The sequence below is a fragment of the Physeter macrocephalus genome, chromosome 11 (genome assembly GCF_002837175.3).
Source record: "Physeter macrocephalus isolate SW-GA chromosome 11, ASM283717v5, whole genome shotgun sequence".
Lineage (NCBI taxonomy): Eukaryota > Metazoa > Chordata > Mammalia > Artiodactyla > Physeteridae > Physeter > Physeter macrocephalus.
In genome coordinates this window covers 102774348-102799485 of record NC_041224.1, presented here as the reverse complement: position 1 = coordinate 102799485, position 25138 = coordinate 102774348, and the positions used below count along the sequence as shown (strand labels likewise).

The following is a 25138-nucleotide window of genomic DNA, read 5'->3' as shown; positions in this document are numbered from 1 at the left end:
TTATACTAAACAGCAAATTAAACCCAGAGAAAGTATAAGGGAAGGAATAATAAAGACAGCAGTAGAAATTAAGGATCTAAAGACACCAACATGTAATTTAGAAAATCAACAAAATCAAAGCTTGTCAATAATACAATCAATAAACCCCTACAAGACAGATAAAGTAAGGAAAAGAACAAATTACCAATTGGAATGAAAAAAATGACATCACTACCAATCTCACAGATGATAAGAAGACAATAAGAAACATTAAAAGCTTTATATTTATAATTTTCAAAACTTTGGACAAATTCAGAGAAAAACACAACTTACCAAACTGAAATAAGAAATAGAAAATCTGAATAGTCTTAACCTAACAAAGCAATGGAATCACTAATTGAAAACTTTCCCCAAAAGAAATCACCATGTCCAGATGGCTTAAGCAATAAGTGCTTCAAAACTCTGAAGAAAGAATTAATACCAATCTTACAGAAAATCGTTCAGACAATAGAAAAAGAGGAAACACTTCTAAGCTTTATGAGGCCAGGGTAACCTTATCACCCACATCTGTCATTACTAGGAAAGAAAATTATGGGTCAATCCTTCTTATGAACATACATGCAAAATTCCTAAACAGAGTATGAGCAAACTAAATCAAGCAATTAAAAAAAGGGACAATTCACTGTGCAATGTTACACAGCAATATATATAAATAAATACTGATCCAGGCTATAATATAGATAAACCTTGAAAACACTATTCCAAATGAAATAAGCCAGTCATGAATGACCACATATTATAGTATTCCATTCATAGGAAATATCCAGAACAGCAAATATATAAAGACATAAAGATGCAAAGCAGCTCTGTGGGGCTTAGGACTTGTGGAGTAGAAGGCTGGGAGGAAATGGGGAATGTAATGGGTATGGGTTTCTTATGGGGGAGCGGGTACAAAAATGTTCTAAAATTTGATTATGATGATTGCTGCACAACTCTGTGAATATACTAATAAACACTGAATTGTACAATTTAAATGGGTGAATTGTATGGCATGTTAATTGTATCTCCATAAAACTGTTAAAAAATAGTGTACAGTATTTAATAGTTATATGCTCAGACAAAACAGATGTAGAACTCATAAAAAATGGGAAGTGAAATGCAGGAAACCACGTGTAAAAAATTATTTTTAACTGTTCTCAACAATCACATTAATGGTGGTGGTATTAGCATGGTTATTCTGAGACTGTATCATACATTGTTAAAATTTTAATACCTATATTTATTACTAATGCCGAGTGCCAACATGAGTCTCTTGGAGCAGAACAGATTATTATTACTACTTACATACGGTAAGTAGGTAATACCATTCTGGCTCTTCTGGTCCCCAGGTCTTATCCCAGGAGCAAGGTGATGAGAATGAGATGGAATTTTTCAAGTAATTCCATCTTCTGTAGGTAAGGTATAAATCTGTATATTTACTTAGGAAAAAAGAGACAGTTGTTTTCCTTCTCCTTCTGAGAGCTTCTTTGGAAAACTAAAGGGAAAGACTTGTGTCTTCATTTTGGAACGTAAAAAAAATCTCTCTGGGGAGGAATAAACTAGTGTCTGCAGCTTTACAACCCAGAAGATGTCTCTTAAGGTCCTGGTCTCAACCCCCACCCCTGAAATGTAAACACAGACCTCCAGAGAAGTAAATCTCTCTGCAGTCCGCTCTGTCTACTCCAACATACATTAAATTCTAATGCTTGTCTTTTAGCCGAGGTCCCAAGTTTCTGCAAAATTTGTTCAGAAAGCCCTAATTATGCAGAAACATAAGCCTATTTTCTCTACAACCCTACATATACAATGTGGTACAAAATAAATGAGAAATTGAGTTAAACCAAAAGACTGGACTGTCAAGTCAGAGTCAAACAAATCCAAGACCTTATTCAGCATCAATCTTTACTGATAATTTAAAGAACAGAAATAAACAACACAGCAAATCAGGGAGAGGTCCAGGACTATCAGAACACACATCTTTCCAAGTCCTTCACTGTCACACTGGTTATGCTCTGGCCCAGGTTGGCATAAAGGGTCAATTAGAATTATAGCACCATTCTCCATTTCTTGCCCCAAAAAACCAACTTTTTCTCATGCACATTCACATTCAGTGACCAGGGTAGTGACCAGAGATTACTGTTCAATTAAGTTGTGGATTCCATCTGGTTTGAGAATTTAACTATATCCCAGATATCACAGTGTAGGTTTTAACAGTCATTGGCTTCCAGATATCATTGTGCAAAATGCTCTCTTCAGGTAAACACAGTGTCACTCCTTTATCTGGCCAATCTCAATCAATGCACCATGGAAAGATAAATCCCCTTTAGATCTATCTGTGGTACCTGGGCCATTAGAAAACAAATATAGGGGTCACACTGTCCAGTAATGTCCTACCACAATCTAGGCTAATGGTAGTATTCCTGTACACTGGCATCCTTAGCTTGGCTTCTGATACTCCTTTGCTCTTTAAAAATAGCAACTTCCGGGGCTTCCCTGGTGGCGCAGTGGTTAAGAATCCACCTGCCAATGCAGGGGACACGGGTTTGAGCCCTGGTCCAGGAAGATCCCACATGCCACAGAGGAACCAAGCCCATGGGCCACAACTACTGAGGCTGTGCTCTAGAGCCCGCGAGCCACAACTACTGAGCCCACACTACACAACTACTGAAGCCCGTGCGCCTAGAGCCCGTGCTCTGCAATAAGAGAAGTCACCCAATGAGAAGCCCGCGCACCGCAACAAAGAGTAGCCCCCACTCGCTGCAATTAGAGAAAGCCTGCGCGCAGCAACAAAGACCCAACGCAGCCAAAAATAAAATAAATACAATTAAGTAAATTTAAAAAAAAATAGCAACTTCCATAATGAGTGGAATATTCATAGTCTTTTCTGGTTAAGTATTCAGGCCCTCTTCCTATACTGTTGACTGACACAATGTTTCATGAAAGTAAATATTCCTTTAGTCCAGTCATTTAAAGCTTTGCTCTCCCTTCAGGGCCGTTTCTAGATGTAGTCAGTCTCCTGGAAAAGAGCTCCCTCTAGTGTCTATATTTGGACTAGCAGGTTCTTTTCAACATGAAGAACTTCCAGGAACATTCCATATTTTGGTCTGATGTAGTATCGCAAGACCAGGATCAAAAATCCCTACAGAACATCTTGCACAGCAGAGGCAATAGTAATCAACCCACAACATGTGTTATGACCATGGTACATTAGTGGCATTTGTACAATTTAGGAAAATGGCTTGTACGCAAAAATAACGTTAAGCCCCATAAGATTATCAATTGGTGTATTATACCAAATACACCTCTGCCTGGGTGTCACAGGTTTTCCATAAATGTACTTTGCATAACTCCAGAGAGAAGTTATATCAATTCATTATATCTCTACCAAATCCATCTCCCTCAAGGGTCATGTTCCAATTTCCTTAAATGAAGTCCATTACATTCACATATTCTGTATTTGAAGGACTAGATCAAGCTACGGCAGGCAGTAAAAATCTGCTATCCATTATACCTAGGTAGATGTCTTAGCAACATATTGTTTTGCTTTATGCCCACAAAGAGTGCAAAAGCTCTACAGTTCAGAATCCTCCACCTACATAATTCATTAGCAATAATCATCAGAAAAATGATCAGAATGGTAGCTATAGACAATAAACCAATAACTGAATGGTAACTGTAGTAAACTACCCCTACTCTGAACCATCAATTAGAACACTGTCATTTTGTTGCTTCAAATTGTCTAGGTAAAATCTTCACGTAGAGCTCATATATCAGCAACTTCCCTTCTCTGCAGAAAAGAGGTCCAGAGTTTTCTCTCAACATAAGTTAAGTAGTCAGCATCAGATCTGAGAGGGATGCCTAAGAGTGTTATTCTCTAGCTCAGAGGCTCTGGCACGGAGGTCACATGACTGCACTCTGCCACAGAATTGTAATCTACTTATAAGTGCTTTTCCATCTCCTCTGATCCCCTCCATTTCCATTTATTACCTGTTTTGACCCATATACTTTCCCCTATGATTGGCCTTTCTGGCTCAGTAGATGTATTATAAACCCACAGGGGCAGTAAAAACAGCAGGCTTGTTAGCACTTCTCCTTGGACTGACTCGCAGGCTGATATTACAGGATTTGACAGATAAAGAATCACAGGACACATGGCCCTGTGTTTAGAGATAGGCCTTAATTTATCTCTATGGGTGAAGCTATGTCATACCCCTAAAAGTCTTTAAGAATATGCACTGTCAAATTTAGTAGTATTGTGTTCTGTGCATTGATAACACTTTATTTTGGTACATGTAACTTTAAACTCAGGCCTGGGACCAGTATAGATCAGGCAAAAAAAAAGAAAAAATTTGTGAAATAGGAAAAATATAGTTGTGTACTTGCATGATCTCCCATCACCTCATTCCTACCTCCCAATCCTAGAACCCTTGCCAGTAGAGTCTTGGCATTACTTCCTATCATAATCAATGTTAGCACAAAATAATTTAACTAGTTAAGCTAACCATAAATCTTTTCTTTTCCTTACCAGCCATTTTAATTAACTAGTGCATCAATTCCCCATTCCAATTTTCAATTACATCGCTGCTCTAAGGATGCTAACAAATGTAGTAGGTCCATGAGATATTTCTTGTCCATTTCTGTGTATTTATAGCAGTGAAATGTATACAGTGGTCAGAATATACTGAAGTGGACCAAAAGATGGGGAACTGGCTGCTCCAAACTTTAACTGTACTTCCCAATGTTGCTTAAGTTGAGTAAGGCTTAGTGTTGAATAGGCATCATCTTAGTTAACACTCATTTGCAGTCTCTTGGGGCTTCTGGTAAAGGTCCAATATAATCTACTTGACAGTTAATATGCCAGTCCTTGTCTTTGGGAAATTTTATTCACTGCCCTGTTTATTTTCATTTTTTAAATTCGTTTTAAAATAGAATTCACCAATTTTAAGTTTCAGGAAATATATACAGGCATGTAGCCACCATCATAATGATATGGAATATTTCCACCACTCTAAAACGTTCATGAGAGAAGTTGTAGGCTGTTCTTTTCCTGCTTTGCAGTTAGTCTTTACCCCAACTCCCAGCATCTGGCAACCAGTTATTTACCATGTGTCTGTATAATTTTCTATTTTCAAAATGTCATAGAAATGGAATAATTATAATACGAAGCTTTACTTGTATCCCACTATTGTGATGCGTTGCAGTTTTATTTTCATTCAATTCAAATACTTTCTTCTTTGACTAGTGGGTTATTTAGAAGTATATTGGTTAATTTCAAAGTGTGGGGGATTTTCCCGATATATCTGTTAATTTTTGTATATTCAGAGAACATACTTTGTCTGATTTCAGTATGAGGACATATACTGAGACTTCTTTTATGATCCACAATATGGTTTATCTGGTTTATCTTGATGAATGGTCCATGTGTGCTTAAATGTGTATTTTGCTGCTAATGCATGAAGTGTTTTATGAGGGGCAAGTAGGGTGAGTTGGTTGGTAGTGTTGTTCAAACATTCTATATCCTAATAATTTTCTGTCTACTGTACCTGGTTTAGCAATTACTGAAAAAAAAATGTTGAAAGCTCTGTGTATAACCGTGGATTTGTCCAATTCTCCTTATATCAGTTTCGTGTTGTGTATCTTAAGGCACTGTTATGGGTGCACAGATCTTTTTGACTGCTGTGCTCTCTTGATAAATTGACCCCTTTATCACTATGAAATGTCCCTCTTTATCCCTAATAACACTCCTTGTTCTAAAGACTACTTTGTCTGATATTAATATAACCAACTCAGCTTTCTTTGAATTAGTGTTACCATGGAGTATCTTTTTCCATCAATTCACTTTTAACCTATTTATGTCTTTACAATTAAGGCAAGTTTCTTATAGAAAGCATATAGTTGAGCCTTCTTTTGCATTTTTTAATTGAATCTGCAAATCCCTCCCTTTTAATTGGAGGTGTTTGAATAATTTACATTTAGTGTAATTATTGAAATGATTAAGTTTAAATTTATCATCTTATTTTTTGTTTTCTATTTTACTCATCTGTTCTGTTTGTTTTTTCCCTTTCTTGACTTCTTTTGGATTATTTTATAATATTCAATTTACTCTCCTATACACCTGTTTTAATTTTTAGTGGTTCTTTATGGTTTACATTTTACATCTGTAAGTTATCAGTCCACAATCAAATAGTATTATATAATTATGTATAATTTAAGAATCTTACACATTGTACCTTCATTTCACTGTACTTTCCCCCTTATACTATTTGTGCTACTATAATTATATATTTACTTCCCATATAAACCCCACAACTCACTACCATTATTTTTGCTTTAAATAATCTAGCTTATCTTTTTAAAAGTTAAAATAGACTTAAAATTTATCTACTTTATTATTTCATTGCTCTTTATCACCTTGTAAGATTCAAATTTCATCAATTATTATTTCCTTCTGTCCAAAAAACTTCCTTTAATATTACTTGAAATGCAGATCTAAAGGTGATGAATCCCTCAGTTTTTGTACATCTGAGAATGTCTTTATATGGTCTTCATTTTGAAATTTATTTTTACTGGGTATAAAATTCTTGGTGACTTTTATTGATTTTCAGTACCTTAAGATATAAATTCATTGTATTCCATTTTGGACAGCTTTTGAGGCAAAGCCTGTTGATTATTTTAACTTTGCTTTCTGTATAGAATTAATTTTTTCACATTGGTTGCTTTTAAGATTTTCTCTTGACCACTGGTTTTCAGCAATTTGATGATAATGTGCCTTGTGATTTTCCTCATGTTTCTTCTGCTTGGGTTCACTGAAAATTTGGATCTGTAGATGTAGAGTTTTCATCAAACTGGAAAAATCTTTTGCCCATTATTTCTTCAAATATTCTCCCCATCCTATTTCCTAGGACACTACACCTAAGTTAGTCTGCTTGTTATAGTCCCACAGCTCACTGACACAGCGTTAATTATTTTGTCCTTTTTTTCCTCTACGCTTCATTTTTGACAGATACTATTTGTCTTCAGATTCACTCATCTTTTCTGCAATGTCTAATTGCTGTGTATTGTTCATTTCAGATAAGGTATTTTTGAAGTAGTATTTGGGCCTTTTTATATTTTTTATTTCTTATCATAATCATGTTTTCCTCTAGTTTTTAGAACATTATGATCATATTTATAAGAGCTGTTGGGCTTCCCTGGTGGCGCAGTGGTTGAGAGTCCACCTGCCGATGCAGGGGACATGGGTTCATGCCCCGGTCTGGGAAGATCCCACATGCCACGGAGCGGCTAGGCCCGTGTGCCATGGCCGCTGAGCCTGCGTGTCCGGAGCCTGTGCTCCGTAACGGGAGAGGCCACAACAGTGAGAGGTCCGTGTACCACAAAAAAAAAAAAAAGAGCTGTTATAACTTCCTTGCCTGCCAGTTCCAAATCTGGGTGTATTTTGATCGATTTTCTCAGTATTAATCACATGTTCTTGCTTCTTTGCATGCCTGGTAACTAAGACGCAAGGCACTATGAATTTTATACTATGTGTTGGATTTTATTATTTTCCTTTAAATAGTTTTAGATTTTGTTCTGGCATAAGTTAAGTTATGTGAAATCAGTTTGATCCTTTGGAGGCTTGCTTTTAAATTTTGCTAGATCAGGTTCGTAGCAGCCTTTAGTCTAAGGCTCATGACTACTAAGGTGATACCTGTTTGAGGACTCTACCTGATATCTCATGTATGATGAAGTCTTTCCACTGGTGGAAACATGGATGTTTCCAGTTTTATGTGAACTCTGGAAATTGTTCAGCCTACTATTTTTTGATGATTCTTTCTTCAGCTGGAGGTAGCTCCCTTTCATACATATGCAGATCCATACTCTGCCAAAGACTGAGGGAAGCTTTCTATAGGTCTACAGAGGTTTCTCTCCATGAAGATCCCTTCTGCCTGGTATTCTGTCCCACAAAATCTCAGCCCTTGGTCTCTCTGAATTGCGATCTCTGTCTCCTCAGTTCAGTGAAAACTGCCTGAGCTCTCTTTGGGTTCTTTTCCCTTATGCTGCAGTGTAGAAATTACCTCCAGGCAGTTAGCTAAGACAATTGTAGCACTCACCTCACTCATTTTCCTTCTCTTAGGGATTACAATTTGCTTGTTTTAGCTCAGGTCTCCACTCAAATTCAGATTTCTTTATGGTGGTTCTGTGAATAGGGATGAACAGGATCCCTAAATGATGAATGTTTTTGCCTAAATCCAAAAAGCCCTTCTAGTCTTAGATTCTTGTTTATTTGTGAATTCTGTGGGATATATCAACTTAATTCTCACATTTTGAGGAACGTCCCATGGTTGCTCCAGCCCATATAATTCTCAGGAAACTCAAAGACTGAGCTAGCCCTTGAATTTCAGCTGGATTTGTCAGCCAGCCTCTATTTTTCATATATATAATATAGTTCTTAACTCCTCCTGAGTTTCTTCCTCTGAAGAGGCAATTCTCACGATTTTATCAATGCAATGCACTAACTTGGTTGGTATTAATGTTTTTCAAGTCCAAGTCTTACCTCACTGGATTGTGATGATGAATTTAAACATTACAGTGGCAGCACAGTAAATGTATATTGAGTTCCAGTCCATGAGAATGGAACATATTGAACATGGATGAACTCTGAAACTGGTATTGTAAAGTAGGTGTTGGTCAGGGCTATAATGGCATACTAGTCCCCCTGGTCCTTTTGCACTTCCTGTTTATAGTCTTTTTATATCTGGTACAGCTATAGCAATAAGAAGAACTACCTTGTATAATCCTTGATTGCATATTGTTAACCTCCAGGAACTAGCCAGACTAGATGATTAAAAATGAGCAGTGATCTTCTATTGACCTCCTGGAATCCTTATTGCTTAGTGTTTACTACTAAGAAGGGCCTGGGCAATTCCAAAGGTTTCCATTTAGCATGTCCAGTTAAAACAAAATGAAGGGACAGACTTAGTACACATCCCCTGTAAAAAAGGGAAGGGCAACATATACTATTCACACATAATATCCATACCAATTATGCATTCAGGTAAACATGAAATGACCACAGGAGAAGCTCAAGAGTTATATTTTCCAATTTTTAACCTTAGCCCTACTTTGGTTTTCTCCACTACAGCATTCCTATATACCACAAATTTCACCCTCAGCCTTTCAGTGCACAATTCCTATCTTTCATAGGGATTACATAGGATACTGAGCCCAGTATCTAACTAAAAAGTTCTGCATTCCACCCCAACAGTGTATGTAGCCTAAGATTCCCTGCTAGGGACTGGGCAAACAGATCTGACTTCTCAGTGTTTTTCAGATTCTACGGCTTTCTGAGAGAATAAATTCAGTGCCCTTTTTATTTTCCATTGTAAATCATGATCCTCATAATTGGGCTAAATTTCTCCAGAATAGATAGAATGAATTTGCTGAAGCATTTTAAAAGGTGGTGCCAGAATGCCTCTCCCATTTCCTAAAACTTAATAGTGCTTTATTAGATGCTTAGTAAAAACTCCATCAATTTCCTACTTTGTCAACCCATTTTTCAGAAGTCATCTAAACAACTCCACCTGGTTGAGCCAGTTACTGTTCTCCTATTTTTCATTTCTCTCCTTTTTGCCTCCTTTCTTTTGAATAGCTTGGCGGTTTTTTCACAATGCAGCCCTATGCATGGTAACTAAGCCAGCAGATCAGTTACTGCCCTGAATAGTCTCTTGGCTTCCCAAGAGCAATGTTTGCATGATGACCTACTCGCATGACTTCATCATTTGTGCCAATGGCATCAAATTATGTGTCTCCCTCTGGTCTTAATAAAGCCAGTCTAGGGTTAATTGTAACTCATACCATTTATATTATTGCTTTGGAAGGAGTATTCCATTTGTAGTTCAGGGAAGGGGTGAGGCACCTACTCCTCTCAGGGTAAGATTGCCAAATCCCAACCATAATGCACTATAGCGAGTTAGTTGTCATATTGTTCAGAAGTATACAGAATGGACTGTCATATCATCCATCTGCTCAACCTAGATACTCCTTTCCATTCAACAATGTCTAGAGAATAGTGATATGGCTTCCTGATTGTTAATTCTAAAAATCCATGTCAATAATCATTCCCCAGGCTTCTGCTGCTATTTTCTATAAAGAGTACTAACTCTTAAACAGAATACTCTTAGCATTGAGTAGTCACCTGACTTTGGTCTCCAACTACCTGTATGGTATTTCTACTGATCAATTTAGTTACTTTGTTAGCAAATATATACGGAAGCAGAAGGTTTTCCAGTGATGGGTAAAGACAGTCTCAAGCTTTTTCTCCAACTACTATCTCTTTTTTTGTTGTTTTTAAACTGTCCTGCTTTTACCAGGGCTGCTAACAATAGTTAAGTCCTCATCACCATTTTCTACCCTTTTTTTTCTTGCCAAAAGGTGTCATATATCTGTGGGTCTGAAAAACAAAATCCCACTGACTAGGCCAATTTGCAATAACAAAGTCTGTACTGTGAAATCAGACTCATACAAACCAGAGACCTTACCTAGTATCAAGCTTTACTAATAATTCCAAGGATACAAGCAATCAAAGGGCCAGGTGAAGCAGGGAGAGGGCCAGAACTATGAGTGAAGCCCTCCAGGTGTTTTCTGGTCACACTGAACCTGCTGTGAACCAGGTCAACAGGTAAGGTCTCTAAGCAATGCATGTAGCTTACATCACTTACACAGAAAATAGCTACCTCAGTCATAAAACATCTTGATTGATTTCCTATTCAGATAGTTACATACCTTACATGACATGTTCCAGGGAGCCATGCCCCCAAACCCAAAGATTCCAGGTTTGTTTACCAAAACCAACCATAGCAACCAGATATATCCTGCTAAAGGCAGTTTAAAGATAAGGACTCCGCCCCACTAGTAAATATCATTAGTGATTTTGTTTTGTTTATTTTTGCCATGACATCTGTAATTAATGTTTATAAGGAGATTATATGAGTTCTTCCTTTTTTTCCAGGGGACTTACCCCAGTTACTGGAAAGAGTGGGTTACAGACCTACTACTTGATCTTTTGTTCCCAGTAATTATGGGATCTTCTAATCAATAACATCTCCTATGTCCTTGAGAATCAAGAGCATTTTTCACTGTGGAAGAAAGCACAGACGGAAGACAGAATAATTACAGTCCTTATATATTACTAAATTTGATTTCAAATATCATGAACTCCTGAGGTTATACATATACACATACATATATATCATTTCCCATTTAAAAAAAAACCCAAGGCCTTCTTAAAGAAATGAATGTTCTAGGTCTGGGGCAGAAAATGTGCAAAATGACACTATATGTTCATAGCAGTACTATTTATAATGGTACCAAACTAGAAACTACCCACAGGCTATCAAAGATAGAATGGACAGTTCAACTGTGGTTTACTCCTACAATGGAACACTACACTATAAGGAGAAATGAGCAAACTATTGCATCATTCAATAACGTGGATGAATCTCATAAGCATAATGTTGAGCCAAAGAAGCCAGACACAATGGAGCCTATACTCTATGATTCAGCCATATAAAATTCAAAAACAGGAAAAACAAATCTATGGTATTAAGTATCAGAAGAGCTATTTACCTCCGGGAGGGCAAGGCAAGTATTGACTAGGGAGATATTAGCAATATTCTAGATCTAGATTTGGGTGTTGATTACATAGATATGTTCACTTTTTGAAAATTCATCAAGATGGACACAAGAATTTGTGCAATTTTTTCTATTTATGTTATACTTCAATAAAAGGTTAATTAAAAACAAAACAAAACATGAAGTAAATCTACATTTATTGACATACAAAAAAAAATCTCCAAAACATATTGTTGAGTGAAAAAAGGCAAGTTGCCCATCAATACGCAGAGTAAGATACTCTTCATATAATATTTCTATGTAGAAGTACTATGATTGTTTTATGGATTTTTAAATATTACATACACACATACCAAAAAAGTGATTAAAAAGATGATCAGCATCACTCTGGTGGGTATCTCTGGGAAAGGGACTCACTGGCAACAGAGGAGCAGATAGAAAACACATCAAATCTTTTCTGTAACCATGAAAATTTAACATTACATGACAAGAATGTTTTCATGTAATACTCATACAATTAAAAATAAATATTTCTAAAAGGCAGGATTGTTCTTAAATCCAATGTGGAAACACTTCTTTAAATAAGTCTAAAAACCAGAAACTTCTTTAAGCACTAAGCCGTTAATGTGCAAATTTCACGAGTTCACTCACGCCTGCAAGACACCAAGGTTGCGTAACACAATTATTCGATATTTGTTTTTTATATGTCCATATAGAATCAACCCTTTTATAAGACCATTCCATAATCTCATGGGCCACAAAACTTTGCTGACCCCCTGTGAATGGAAAGGTCCTACTGTCCCATTTCTTGTTTAAAACTTTTTCTGAAAATTTTAAATTGTGTGTGTGGGGAAGCTTGGAAACCTATATTGCATCATTGATGTTTGTGTCTTTAGAAGGAATGTGCCACTCAACACATCTTTCTTTGATAGTGTTCTTGAGAATAACTTTCATCTTTGCACACCTATAGGCAATCAATAGAAACTATGTGCTGTAAATGTTCAAATCAGATCTATATTTTTGTCATTGGGATGTCAAGGACAAATTACCTCAGTTTTATATTTTACCCAAAAGTTTAATACAGTTAATCACCATCCCCAACCTTTACAGAGAGGCGCACACACATCCACACACACACAAATGAAAAGACAAGCAATATCAGCAACATACTATAATAAAGGTGGCAGTAAGGTCATATTCTATTGCTCTGTCTTTCTAACGGGGCAGGATCTCTCAGGGTTCTAATCCATTCCATTTTCTAGTAGTAAAAGGGACAGAATATGTACTGTCCAGTGAGGTGCACATGAACTTCATTACAGAACTATGCAATCTGAGAAAATCCAAAAGAGAGCGAGCGACAAAGAAAGTGAGAGAGCATATTCTGTATACATTCATATAGAAACTCATATGACAAATATATCTGTAGTGAGAACTTCAATTGTAAGAGTTATTGAGCAACATTTTCTCAAAAATGAGAACATAACACCACCTCAATGTTTTTCTTTTTAACAGCTAAGGAGATCAACTGCATGTTCTCTAAATAAGGCTTTCCACTAAAGATAACACCTCAACTTCCACAAGAATAGAGTAGTTTGGTGTTTACCAAGAAGAAATATTATGGAATCTTCCTTTTAATGCTGTTTAAAATGTGAATTTATCTGTGAAATCTTCCACAGCTTTGGACCTTGTTATTTTAGAGATCAGCAAGGTGAACACTCTCAAATGAGGTACATGTTTTAGGCTTTGAGAACCCTGAGGCTCCAGGGCATTTACTGTAATAGGTTCATGAAATAAATGAATTGGGCTCAAATCCCATGGTTTCTTGAAAATGAATGTAATTATAAAAATTCAAAGCAACAAATTAAATGTGTTCATATGTAATATCCATTTTTGAATCAGATTACCAGCTGCCTGTTGTGTCTATGCTAACTGACCAAACGACATTTTCTCAAACATGAATTTCTCATCATCCTCAACAAAAACCCACTAACACGGCTTATTTCTGATACCACAAACAAAGACAATCCTTCTATTTCAGTATTATTCAAAGTATGTTAAAAAAAATACAAGGAAAATATCATGTGTTGTACCAAATACAGATTTTAAAAAGCTTCAAAAAAAATCAAACTATATTTTCTGTTTCCTATGAATACGAATTCCATATCTTATAAAAAGAACTTAAATTGAAGGACCACAATAAAATACCAGTTTTAGAGGTAGTTATATACTAAAAAAAGAAATGAGGCTCACTATTAATCACTTTGGTTAATAATCAAAAGACCATTATAAAACTTCCCCTTACTCAATTTCTTCAGCTTGTGACTCCACATTTTTATATTCTAAGTCATTCTTCCTTTTTACTTGTAATTGCTTATTAGTGAACTCAGATTATCTGTGTGGTAACAGACAGCTCCCTTGGAATTCTGGTTACTTACCTAGAGCTGCTACTTTGATGATGATTGCTTGAACGTTAGATGATATCATCTCTCGGAGCAAATCTTCCTGGTTTCTTTGCCAAAGGTAAGCTAAAGGCTGGAGATTAAGCCTTTTACACCTGTAACATAATTTTTAAAAAATCAGATGATATCTTAATGTTCTATACTTGGATCCATAGCAATTAATTTGATTTTAAACATACTGCTTCTCTCAAGGATTTTAGCATATAAAATACTTTTAAAAACACATTTTGCATAATGATGTTTATATATACAACATAAATATAGTTAATTTCCATGGGCAATGCATAAACAGATAAATATGAAATCTCCAGGCAGATTAGAAATATTAATTTTAGTAAGACTCTAAGTTTAGAAATCTATGCAAAAAAGCTTCCAAATGCTAATGGATGTTTATTCTTGTTTTAGAACTTTCTTGGGTATCAAAATTGTGAAGCACAGGCAAATACATTTATCCTAATAAAATAATTATATACTGATTACATTTATAATACCTATGGTTATATGAATTATTCTTATCTAATAACTCTGAAATTTTTTTTAAAGAATTTGACTCTGAGAGGGGGAGGGATAAATTAGAAGTATGGGGGTTAACAGATAAAAATTACTATACATAAAATAAACAAGGGTTTACTGTCAGGGAACTATATTCAATATCTTGTAATAACCTATAATGGAAAAGAATCTGAGAAAAATATATACCTGAATCACTTTGCTGTACACTTGAAACTAACATATTGTAAATCAACTATACTTCAATAAAAAAAGAAAGGTAAAATAAAGATATGTTAATACAAACAAAAAGAATTAAGAAAAAGCATAATCATAATGACAGCCAAAAAAAAAAAAAAAAAAAAAAGAATTCGACCGAGTGAAAAGAAAATAGTAAGAACAAAACATACATTCATTGAATACCTAGTATGCTGCAGGTACTGTACTGCATATTTTACATTATGTTGCTGTAGAAAGAATGCAGATTTTAGATTCCAGACAAATCTGAGTTTGAAACCTCCTTCTACACTCACTAGCTGCATGACTTTGACAAGTCAGAGCTAAGCTCCAGGCCTTTAGTTTCCCAGTTCATACATATGGACAAAAATATTTCCTTCCAAAGTTCTTGAGAAGATTAAAATATTAGAAAGTGAAGTCATTCATTATTCCTCTTTTCTTCACATTCCACATCCAATCTACCACAATGCAGAATATGACCACTCCTCACCAATACCACTGCTAACATGCTGGTATGAGCCAACAGTATCTCTCCTAACTTCTTCCCATTTCCATTCTTGCCCTTTTAAAATCAGTTTTCAATATAGTAGCCAGTGTGACCCTTTTAAAACATAAACGGATCATGGGATTTCTCTGCTCAGAACTCTCCCCATTACTCCTAGTAAATTAGACCTACATGGATCTCACCCTGGTTGGCTCTCATACCTCACCTCTCACTACTCTCCTCTCCAACCCGCCACCCCTGGCCTGCTCACTCTTGCCTAACACACTTGCCATGTTCCCTAACTTCCTCACTTGCTTTATGCCTTTGCTTAAATGTCACTTTCTCAGGGAGGACCAATTGATTAAAATTAATGTAGATTAATTGATTAATCGATTAAAAGTAATATAGATAAAAAATGTAGTACAATACCTGGATAAAATAGGTCTTCAGTAAATGGTAGTCAGAGCCAAGTGCCTTGTTCAAGTCACAGAGTTAAGTGGCTGAGATGAGATTTCAAATTAAAAAGACATAGCTCTAAACCCCATCATCCCTAGTGTCAGTAAGATTTCCTGGCTGACTACTCCAGCACACACTGAACTCTTTCTCAGGTAATCCCAGTACCTATTAAATGTACCACACGTTTAGTCATTTACTCATATATGGTCTTAGAAATATCACTCTTTTTTTCATGCACATATACCCTGACCTTCAAAGAAATCAAAATCTTCCTGAATGTAGAGACTTTTATCAGTATATAATTTACCTTTGTAAAATGTCCTGAGCATCTAAAGCAATGTGGAGGCAGTTAATAAATACAAAAATAATAAAACTGTAACTATCCATGTAACACAAGCATTACAGTTTTTGCTGTCCTATCACGAATCTTTAATGCCTACTAATCAAACTTCTCTCCACCTTTTTCAGCTAAAGGTTTTTTTTTTTTTTTTGAAAAAAATTTTATTCCTTCCAGGCCTTATTGAAAAATTCTTGATTGTTTCTTCAGTATCCCTGATCTTTTGGCTATTTTTAGACTTAAGTCATACTTCTTTACCTATTTAAATTCTTTAACAGTTTAAAATATCATGGCTGAAATAAGCTTCCTCTGTAAATCACTGTTGCATTTGAGCTTGTGACATCTATTAAGTGCTTTATACCTTGAAAATATAATGATGTAACACTAACTACAAATTGAAGATCAGCTAATTCAAAACTGAGTTTGTAGACCAACAGACTCCCAATAACACTGCTTTACAATTTTCAAGGATTAAATTATTACAGATGTGCTTTATGGTATATAATCTGGGCATCTTAAACCATGTGTTGAAGTGTACCTGAGATTGCATTTTGAGAAATAGCTTGCCTCTACCTATGAGTAATCAATGGGCCCTTCTCCCATTTAGATATTGCTATAAGGCAGCTTCACCTCAGGAGCACATTTTCATTCAGCTCCTTAAAGCTTTCATAAATAGATGTCAGCCCTATCTGCAGCTTGGCTACCCAGTGAACCATGTAGGTTTGAACTTATTCAAAAACAAAGATTTTTAAACAAAATAGTTCTCAGAGAACATGACTTAAAACTTGATGAGAATAATATTATTTTTAACATATGGCTAAGGGATATGCAATCCATCTCCATTTATAAATCAGCTGTTCTCAAATGTAGGCAGACAGAATGTAAGGAAAACTTTTTCCAAATACACGTTTGACCTCCTCCCCCACTTCCACCTCCGCTCTCTGTTCTCCAGAGATTCTGATAGTCCCCTAAATATGAGATCATCATACTTCTTTTTGTTTATTTATTCTTTGCCCTGCTTTCCCTTCACTTACTTTAAAAATTCTATATATTTAACTGCCTTAAATTCATTGTGGAATTAGAGAGAAAATAAATAAAATAAAAAATAAAATAGGGGCTTCCCTGGTGGCGCAGTGGTTGCGCGTCCGCCTGCCGGTGCAGGGGAACCGGGTTCGCGCCCCGGTCTGGGAGGATCCCACATGCCGCGGAGCGGCTGGGCCCGTGAGCCATGGCCGCTGGGCCTGCGCGTCCGGAGCCTGTGCTCCGCAACGGGAGAGGCCACAGCAGAGGGAGGCCCGCATACCACAAAAAAAAAAAAAAAAAAAAAAATAAAACAAGTTTTCAAGTCTATTAATATGCAAGTTTTTAATGAGATAGTCAATATGAATGTTTCTTTGTCAAGAACATGAAACTATTACATAAATACAGCCCTTATCTTATTTTCATTTACCCTTTTAAATGGCAAAATCATTTATTTCTACGTCGAATTGTGCTCAAGATTAATAGTGAAGTCCTTATTTTCTGTTTTGCTAATATAATGACATGTAAAGTCTCTACACAATATTTTATTTATCCGAATAAATTAAAAATGAAAATTAAATTCATTCGGGGGTGTTTTGCCAAACCAACATTTAATAATCATTATTTTCATCTGACCTTATGTTTTTTGAGTAGATCAAAGGAGTTGACTATTTTGGTACTTGTACAGACAATGTTTTACTAGTACTACATTGTTTGGGAGGTGGGGGAGATGGGAGGAGCAACAATCTAAAAATTCCTTTAAAGTTGAATGGCTTTTTTTTTTTTATTGAATGGCTTTTTATAGAAGTATTTCAATCTCATGAATATTTTTAGTGAAGAACTGAATTCTAAGGACCAAAGAAAAAGAGATTTCTTAATACATTTAAAAAAAATATTACTGCACTTTTATTACAAATGATGTTATTAAAAGGGTGTACTAATTCAAATAAGGAAAAACTGAAAATAATACTTTGACTTCAAAAAAATCTTTGTTCCAATTTTTTATTATAAATAATTTATTTTTCCATATGGTAAGTAAGTAAGTTTTCTCATGTGTTGATATAAGGATAGAAAAAAAGTAAAAGTGCAACTTTTGCTACTTAGGGCAATACATTTAGTTTCATGGGGCATGTAGAATACCTTATCTATTTATTATTTGGATACAATTATCTATTTATTTATTATTGGAGTATAGCTGTTTTACAATGTTGTGTTAGTTTCTACTGTACAGCGAAATGGAGTTCCCTGGGCTATACAGCAGGTTCTCATTATTTATCTATTTTATACATATTAGTGTATATATGTCAATACCATATTGATTTTTTTATTTATTCGCATTCTTAAAATACATAAACTTTAAAAATATAGGACAAAATTAACGTTTTCTTACACATTTTCTACTCGAACATGCTGATAGTCAGAGAGTATAGCACCTACTGATATTCCCTCTACTTCTTCTTTTTCCTGAAAATAAAGAAAAAAATATGATTAAAAAATAAATAACATGTGGCTCTGCATAATGTTCTAAAAATTATAAATGAACCGTGTTTCATTTAGAAGACCACCTTGAAACAGAATGACTTACTGGAAATGCAATCCACATTCAGAGAAAAAGAAAGTATATTAAAAATATATATATTTAAGTCACCCTCTCAGCTCTGGGGGGAAATAATTATTCTTTTTACCTAAAATCCAAATAACTGGAGACCATTTTCCATGGAGAAGATAAAGGCAGCACTTCCAAAATGTTTTCTCACTTGATATATTTTTAAAGATTCACTGATGTTTGAAAGAAATTTCCGAGAAATTTCTATTTAAGGACAATGTATTCCCAGGTTGAGTAACTTTTTTTTAAAAAAATTAAGCAAAAAATTAAGTAGATAAAGGAATACAATGATTTTAATCCATATCTTAAAATGATTGACATAGGAGCATCCAGGAAGCAGAGATGATAGAGGCATTGCCTGTATAACAGTACAGAATAGTGGATAAAGAAATCTAGGATGAGAAGGAAGCAATGAATTATTATCAGTAGAGCTGAGAACATCTAGCAGTATATCCAGCAGAGTCCCCCAGGGATGAGGACTAGTCTATCCAACATAGCTATTAATGACATGGAGGAGAATGTAAATTCAAATATGATCAAGTTTACAGATGATACAAAGCTAGGATGGATTAAAAAGAAAAGAAAATCAATCAAGTACCTGGATGGATATGGACAACTTGGGGATTTGAAAGGACAGGTCTAAGATGAGATTTAATGTAAAGAAGTATAAAATAATACCCTTAAGGAAGAATCACACACAACACAGGTATAAACTAGGGAAATGTTATCTAGAAAACAGATATGAAGAAAGTGATTGGGGGGTGATTACTAATAACAAACTGAATAGAAATTCTCTAAATAGGCGTAAAAGAAAAGTCATCCTAGCCTATGGAGTACAGAAGAAACTACTTCAGAGAGATGACTTCATTATTAACACTGGTCTTTCCAAACTTGGACACCTACAAAAAAGAACAATAGTGTTTCACGTAAAAATAAATGTAATACTTGGAGACATTCTAAAATAACTCCGAATGTCCTAAAATGATGCCATAATAAATAAACAAAAATGCACAACAGGAATCTCTCATGTCTTTGAAGATAAAGCCAATTTAAAATTTCCCCTCTAAAATGATAGAGAAACATCTTCCCAAACCTCCCCAAAATAAAATGATTCTTTCTATTAGATAAGGATTCCAGGAAAAGAGCTATTTCCTTTGCTTTCCTATTTCAGCAACTTTGTGAGAACATTTGCTTGTAACCTTTCTCTAACCTTCCTAGCCATTTTCTTTTCATAAAAGTCATTGTATTACTAGAAAAAAGCAAGGCATAGTGATCCTCATTAAATGCAAATATGGCATAGGATAATAGAGTAGTGAATAATGTTATCAAAAATCAAAATTTTAGTTATATTCTTTTACCATATATTGTTTAACTGCCAAAAGAAAATATAAGGTACTGAATAGTATATGTGTGTGTGTGTGTGTGTGTGTGTGTGTTTCTCTATAGATCATGAAAACAAACACAAGTCATTGGTGTTTTTCTTTCTAAACTAAGTCAAGCCACTGTTAAAATAATAATTGGCATTTACTCTCCACTTAAAATGTGTTAATGTTCTAAAATTCTCATTTAATGTTCACTACAACCTTAAAATAATTATTTAATTCTTCTTAGTCTACATGCATTGTGAACACTGAGTAATATAATACAGGTAAGTAACAGTGACTAGCATCTAGTGAGCACTCAGTAAATATTTTCTTCTGTCATTATCATAATCTTTGTTATCACTAATACTACTTTTATAACTACTTCTGTTACTACTTCTACTATTACTACTACTGACCACCACCACCACCACAACTAGATAAAGGCCTAACTTGACAAACAAAGCCCTTCATTCCTGGGCTTTAATCTCTTGCTCATTATCACTTTTTAACTAGCTTACTAACCCATGATAGTTAATTTTATGTGTCAACTTGACTAGGCTAAGGGGTACCCATTGCTGGTAAAACATTATTTCTCTGAGGAAGTTTCTGGAAGAGATTATGATTTGAATTCGTAGACTGGGTAAAAAAGATTGCCCTAACCAACGCAGGTGAGCATCATCCAACCTGTTGAGGACCTGAATAGAACAAAAAGGTAGAGGAGGGGCACATTTACTCTCTGCTTGAGCTGGGACATCCATTTTCTCCTGTCCTCAGACAACAGTGTTCCTGGTTCTTGGGCCTTTGGACTCAGAGTGGAATTTACAACACTGGCCCCCTTGTTCTCAGGCTTTTGGGTTTAGACTGGAACTATATACTACCAGCATTTTAGGTGTCCAGCCTGCAAATGGAGAGTGTGGGACTTCTTAGCTTCCATAATCAGATAAGTTAATCCCTCAAAATAAATCTCTTCCTATACATCTTTATATATCCTATTGGTTCTGTTTCTCTGGAGAACCCTGACTAATACATAACCCTTGACAACCAACTCTACAGTCCAGTCACAAATGTTTCCAACCTAGTGAGCCCTGAATAATCCAAGGATAAATAAGACTTCTGTTGAATCCTTAATCATTCAGAACATACTACTAATTTTGAAGAAAGAGAGACCTATAAAAGATAAAAGTCTATCACACAGTCAATCTACTCTGCAGAAAATACAAAGCTAAGCTCAGGTCTCACCTGAGCTACGAGACTACCAGAATAAAAAGTGTTATACCGAGGCAGCATAAAGACATAGCCAAGTAAATCACCCTGTGACATAACTTAAATAAAAATAAATATGCTGCAGGGACTTCCTTGGTGGTCTAGTGGGTAAGACTCCACACTCCCAAGCAGGGGGCCCAGGTTCGATCCCTAGTTGGGGAACTAGATCCCACAGGCATGCCACAGTGAAGATCCCGTGTGCCACAACTAAGACCCTGTGCAGCCTAAATAAATAAATAAATATTTAAAAACAAATAAATAAATAAATAAACCCTTCCCCTTTACTCCTGGCTTTATACAATTACTGATTCGTTTTATGTCAGTATACATTAGTTTACATTTTCTGTAATGTTATATAAATAGCATCCTACAATACGTACTCTTTGTTTCTAGCTTCTTTCACTCAGTGTGATTTTGAGGTTCATCCATGTTGTATGTGTACCCATAGTTCATTCCTTCTATTCTATTTTAATCCATTGTATGGATATGCCACATTTGTTTATCCATTCACTTGTTGACGGATATTTGAGTTTAAGGTTCTTATGAATAAAGGTATGAATCTTACTTTATGGCTTTGTGTTAATATATGTTTTCACTTTTCTTGACTCACTAAAGAATTTAACAAGTGAGATATGATATTTATAAATAAAAAGATAAACGTGGCGACAGTGTGAAGGATTGACTAGAGAGTAGAGAAACAGAAGAAGGAGCCTAATCTGAAAGAACTGAAGAATGGAGATAAGAGGGCAAACTCCAAAAATGATTTAGAGACAAAATTAGTAGGACTTGTGAACAGTGACAAGAAGCACACATAAAGCATGGGGCCAATGACTGTAATTTAAGTGATGATTAACTGAGAAAGGAAATATATGTGTTAAAAGAAAATACTGAGTTTATTTAGCAACGTACGTGTTGTGTTCAATTTGTTTGCTAGGTATCCAAAGTAGATAAGACCATTCAGTATATTGAGTATAGTCATCCCTCCATATCCATGGGTTCTGCATACATGGATTCAACCAACAGTGGATCAAAAATATTTAAAAAAAAATTTGTAGAAAGTTTCAAAAAGTAAAACTTGAGTTTGTCGCACACTGGCAACTATTTATAGAGCATTACATGGTATTAGGTATTATAAGTAATCTAGAAGGGATTTAAAGTATGGTAGAATGTGCATAGGTTATACGCAAGTACTGTGCCATTTTATATGAGACTTGGGCATCCTCAGATTTTGGCATCCACAGTGGGGTCCTGGAACCAATCCTCTGTGGATACCGAGGGATGACTATACTCTGGTGCTCAAGAGAGTATAGAGAAAAATGGGGTTTCTGTCAGCATGTAGGAGAACTTGAAGCCACAGGAGCAAACAAGAAACTCAAGAAGCAGGACATAGAGTGAGAAGAGGGTGAGAAGAGGGCTCAATGTATGACCCTGAGGGTGCAGTGACTTGTAAGAAAAGGAGAAGGAAAATTCAGTGAAGACGTTGAGAAAGAGTGGCCAGGATAATAAGAGACACCACCGGGATAGAGTAATGGTGTGTGCACAGAATTTTGTTAAAATTTCTTAGCATCCCTTATAATGCGGTACGCGGGCCTCTCACTGTTGTGGCCTCTCCCGTTGCGGAGCACAGGCTCCAGACGTGCAGGCTCAGCGGCCACGCCTCACTGGGCCTAGCCGCTCCACAGCATGTGGGATCTTCCCGGACCGGGGCACGAACCATGTCCCCTGCATCGGCAGGCAGACTCTCAACTACTGCGCCACCAGGGAAGCCCCCCTTATAATGTTTATCTACCTTGGAGCAGGGTTGAGGGTAGTAAGTAATATAAACGATTAATGACATTATGTGCTGCTGTTTCTGGTACTCAGTGATGCTACTGTTGATTTTATTATTTCCTGAGTTGAACTTACACATCCATCATCAATAGTGATAATGGCCTCAGCTAAACAGTTTCCACTTGTGTCTGGGAGTCCCTGTGGCTTAGTAATGTGCCAGACTATTTAGGGCCCAGGCCCTTGTCTCTAACTTCTCTATTACTGACATTACTAATTTTTATTTTTATTTTTGCCTTCTTTGTTCTTAACTACTTTATGACAGGAATATAATTTAATATGTGTTCAACTCTCCAAATTCTCTGAATTGTGTTGAATTTAGCAATAGATACTCATTAATTGATTAACCATATTTATTTTACAAGAGGGTCTGAAATTTATTCTTTGAAGAATTTGGCAATAATATGTGTCAAGTATTGTGTTCTTGCTTTCATTAAACATTGACAACTTTCCCTTCAGTGGTCATAACCAATTTCCTAACTGTAAAATATTGTAAAATACAGTGGTTCTGTTGAACTTTCTACAGAATCTGGTACTATGTATACAAGAAAGAACACAAGTATGGTTGGCAGACAGGCCTTTAAGGCTGGTTATTCTACTTACCAGCTATGACAACCTGAATAGGTTAATGTCTGTGTTCTCACATATAAAATCAGGTTAATAATATTTGGGGTTGTTATAAGGAATAACTGAGATAATATATACAAAGCACCTAGCACAAATCTTGGTATGTAATAGGAACTTGGTAATATTGTTACTTTATCTTACCTTTTCATCAAAATTCTTTTTCTGTGCACACACCATTATTCTATCCCCGGTGTGTGTCTCATTATCACAGCAACTCTTTCTCAACATCTTTACTGAATTTTCCTTCTCCTCCCCTCTCTTCTTACAAGTCACTGAACCCTCAGGGTCATATACTGAGCCCTCTTCTCACTCTATGTCCTGCTTCTTGAGGTTCTTGTTTGCTCCTGTGGCTTCAAGTTCTCCTACATGCTGACAGCACCCCCATCTTTCTCTCTTCTCTCTTGAGCATCAGAGTACAGTTGTCCCTTGGTATCCAGAGGGATTGGTTCTAGGATCCCACTGTGGATGCCAGAATCCAAGGATGCTCAAAAACCTTTTACATAAAATGGTGCAGTATTTGCATATAACATATGCACATTCTCTCACATACTTTAAATTTTCTCTAGATTACTAAAAATACCTAATACAATGTAAATGCTATGTAATAGTTGTAAATACAATGATCAGATTAGCTAAGTAGACATCACAAGTTTATTTGTTGCTTAGATCACTCTTTTTTCCCAATTCTGTCAATGTGAAACACACCTGCAAGACTGCTGGGGAGCTAGTCCAGGCAGCTACTGACCTACCTCACCAATCATAACAATAGAGAGTTCACTTGCAAAAACAGACACATACTCATAAACTGGTACAAAACACAACTTCATTATTACTATTTCTACACCTACTTGTGTGCAAAAGGGCAGTTATACCAAGGATTTATTCAGAAAGAGCAAATATATCAATATATCAACACTCTGTTTAAGAATCCAAGATCTGAATACAGAGGGTCAGCCATGCTTCTCAGAATACATTTTAACTTCTGGAGACCAGAAATAGACCAAATTGTATAATGCTTACTTCTGAATAGTAATTCATTTTTCAAAACTATTTCATTTCCAACTTTATACTTCCTCAAATATTTTTACAACACGTGTATTACTTTTCAACTAGGGGGAAAGTTATTAAAATCCACATATGCATATACGTACTCATCTCTTATCCTATGTGCTGGTAAGCTAGCAGACAAAATTATTCACGTATTTATTATACAGTAATTTATGAAGGCCTATTGTGACAGGTCCTATACTAGGAAGGATGAAACACATTTGAAAACAGCACAGTTGCTAACCTTAAGAAGTTAAAATCTAGTGATGAGGGATGCGGCAGAACGGACACATT

At 35.8% G+C, this 25138-nt stretch overlaps 1 protein-coding gene across 4 annotated transcripts in view; it reads right to left on the bottom strand.

The window, feature by feature from the left end:
* The window catches only part of DPH6 (diphthamine biosynthesis 6), a 169924-nt gene that overhangs the window by 50918 nt on the left and 93868 nt on the right, over window positions 1-25138 (bottom strand). For 3 of the 4 annotated variants that reach the window (XR_008618626.1, XM_055088334.1, XM_055088335.1), the window contains exons 4-6: window positions 18501-18574; window positions 14064-14182; window positions 11982-12044 (exon numbers count right to left, since the gene is read on the bottom strand). Coding sequence is in view for 3 of the 4 variants with exons in the window: in XM_055088334.1 (XP_054944309.1) it covers window positions 11982-12044; window positions 14064-14182; window positions 18501-18574 (256 nt within the window). In the remaining variant the exon portion in view is untranslated. The remainder of the gene's footprint in view (window positions 1-11981; window positions 12045-14063; window positions 14183-18500; window positions 18575-25138) is intronic. The other variant, XM_007103574.4, reaches the window with a different exon arrangement.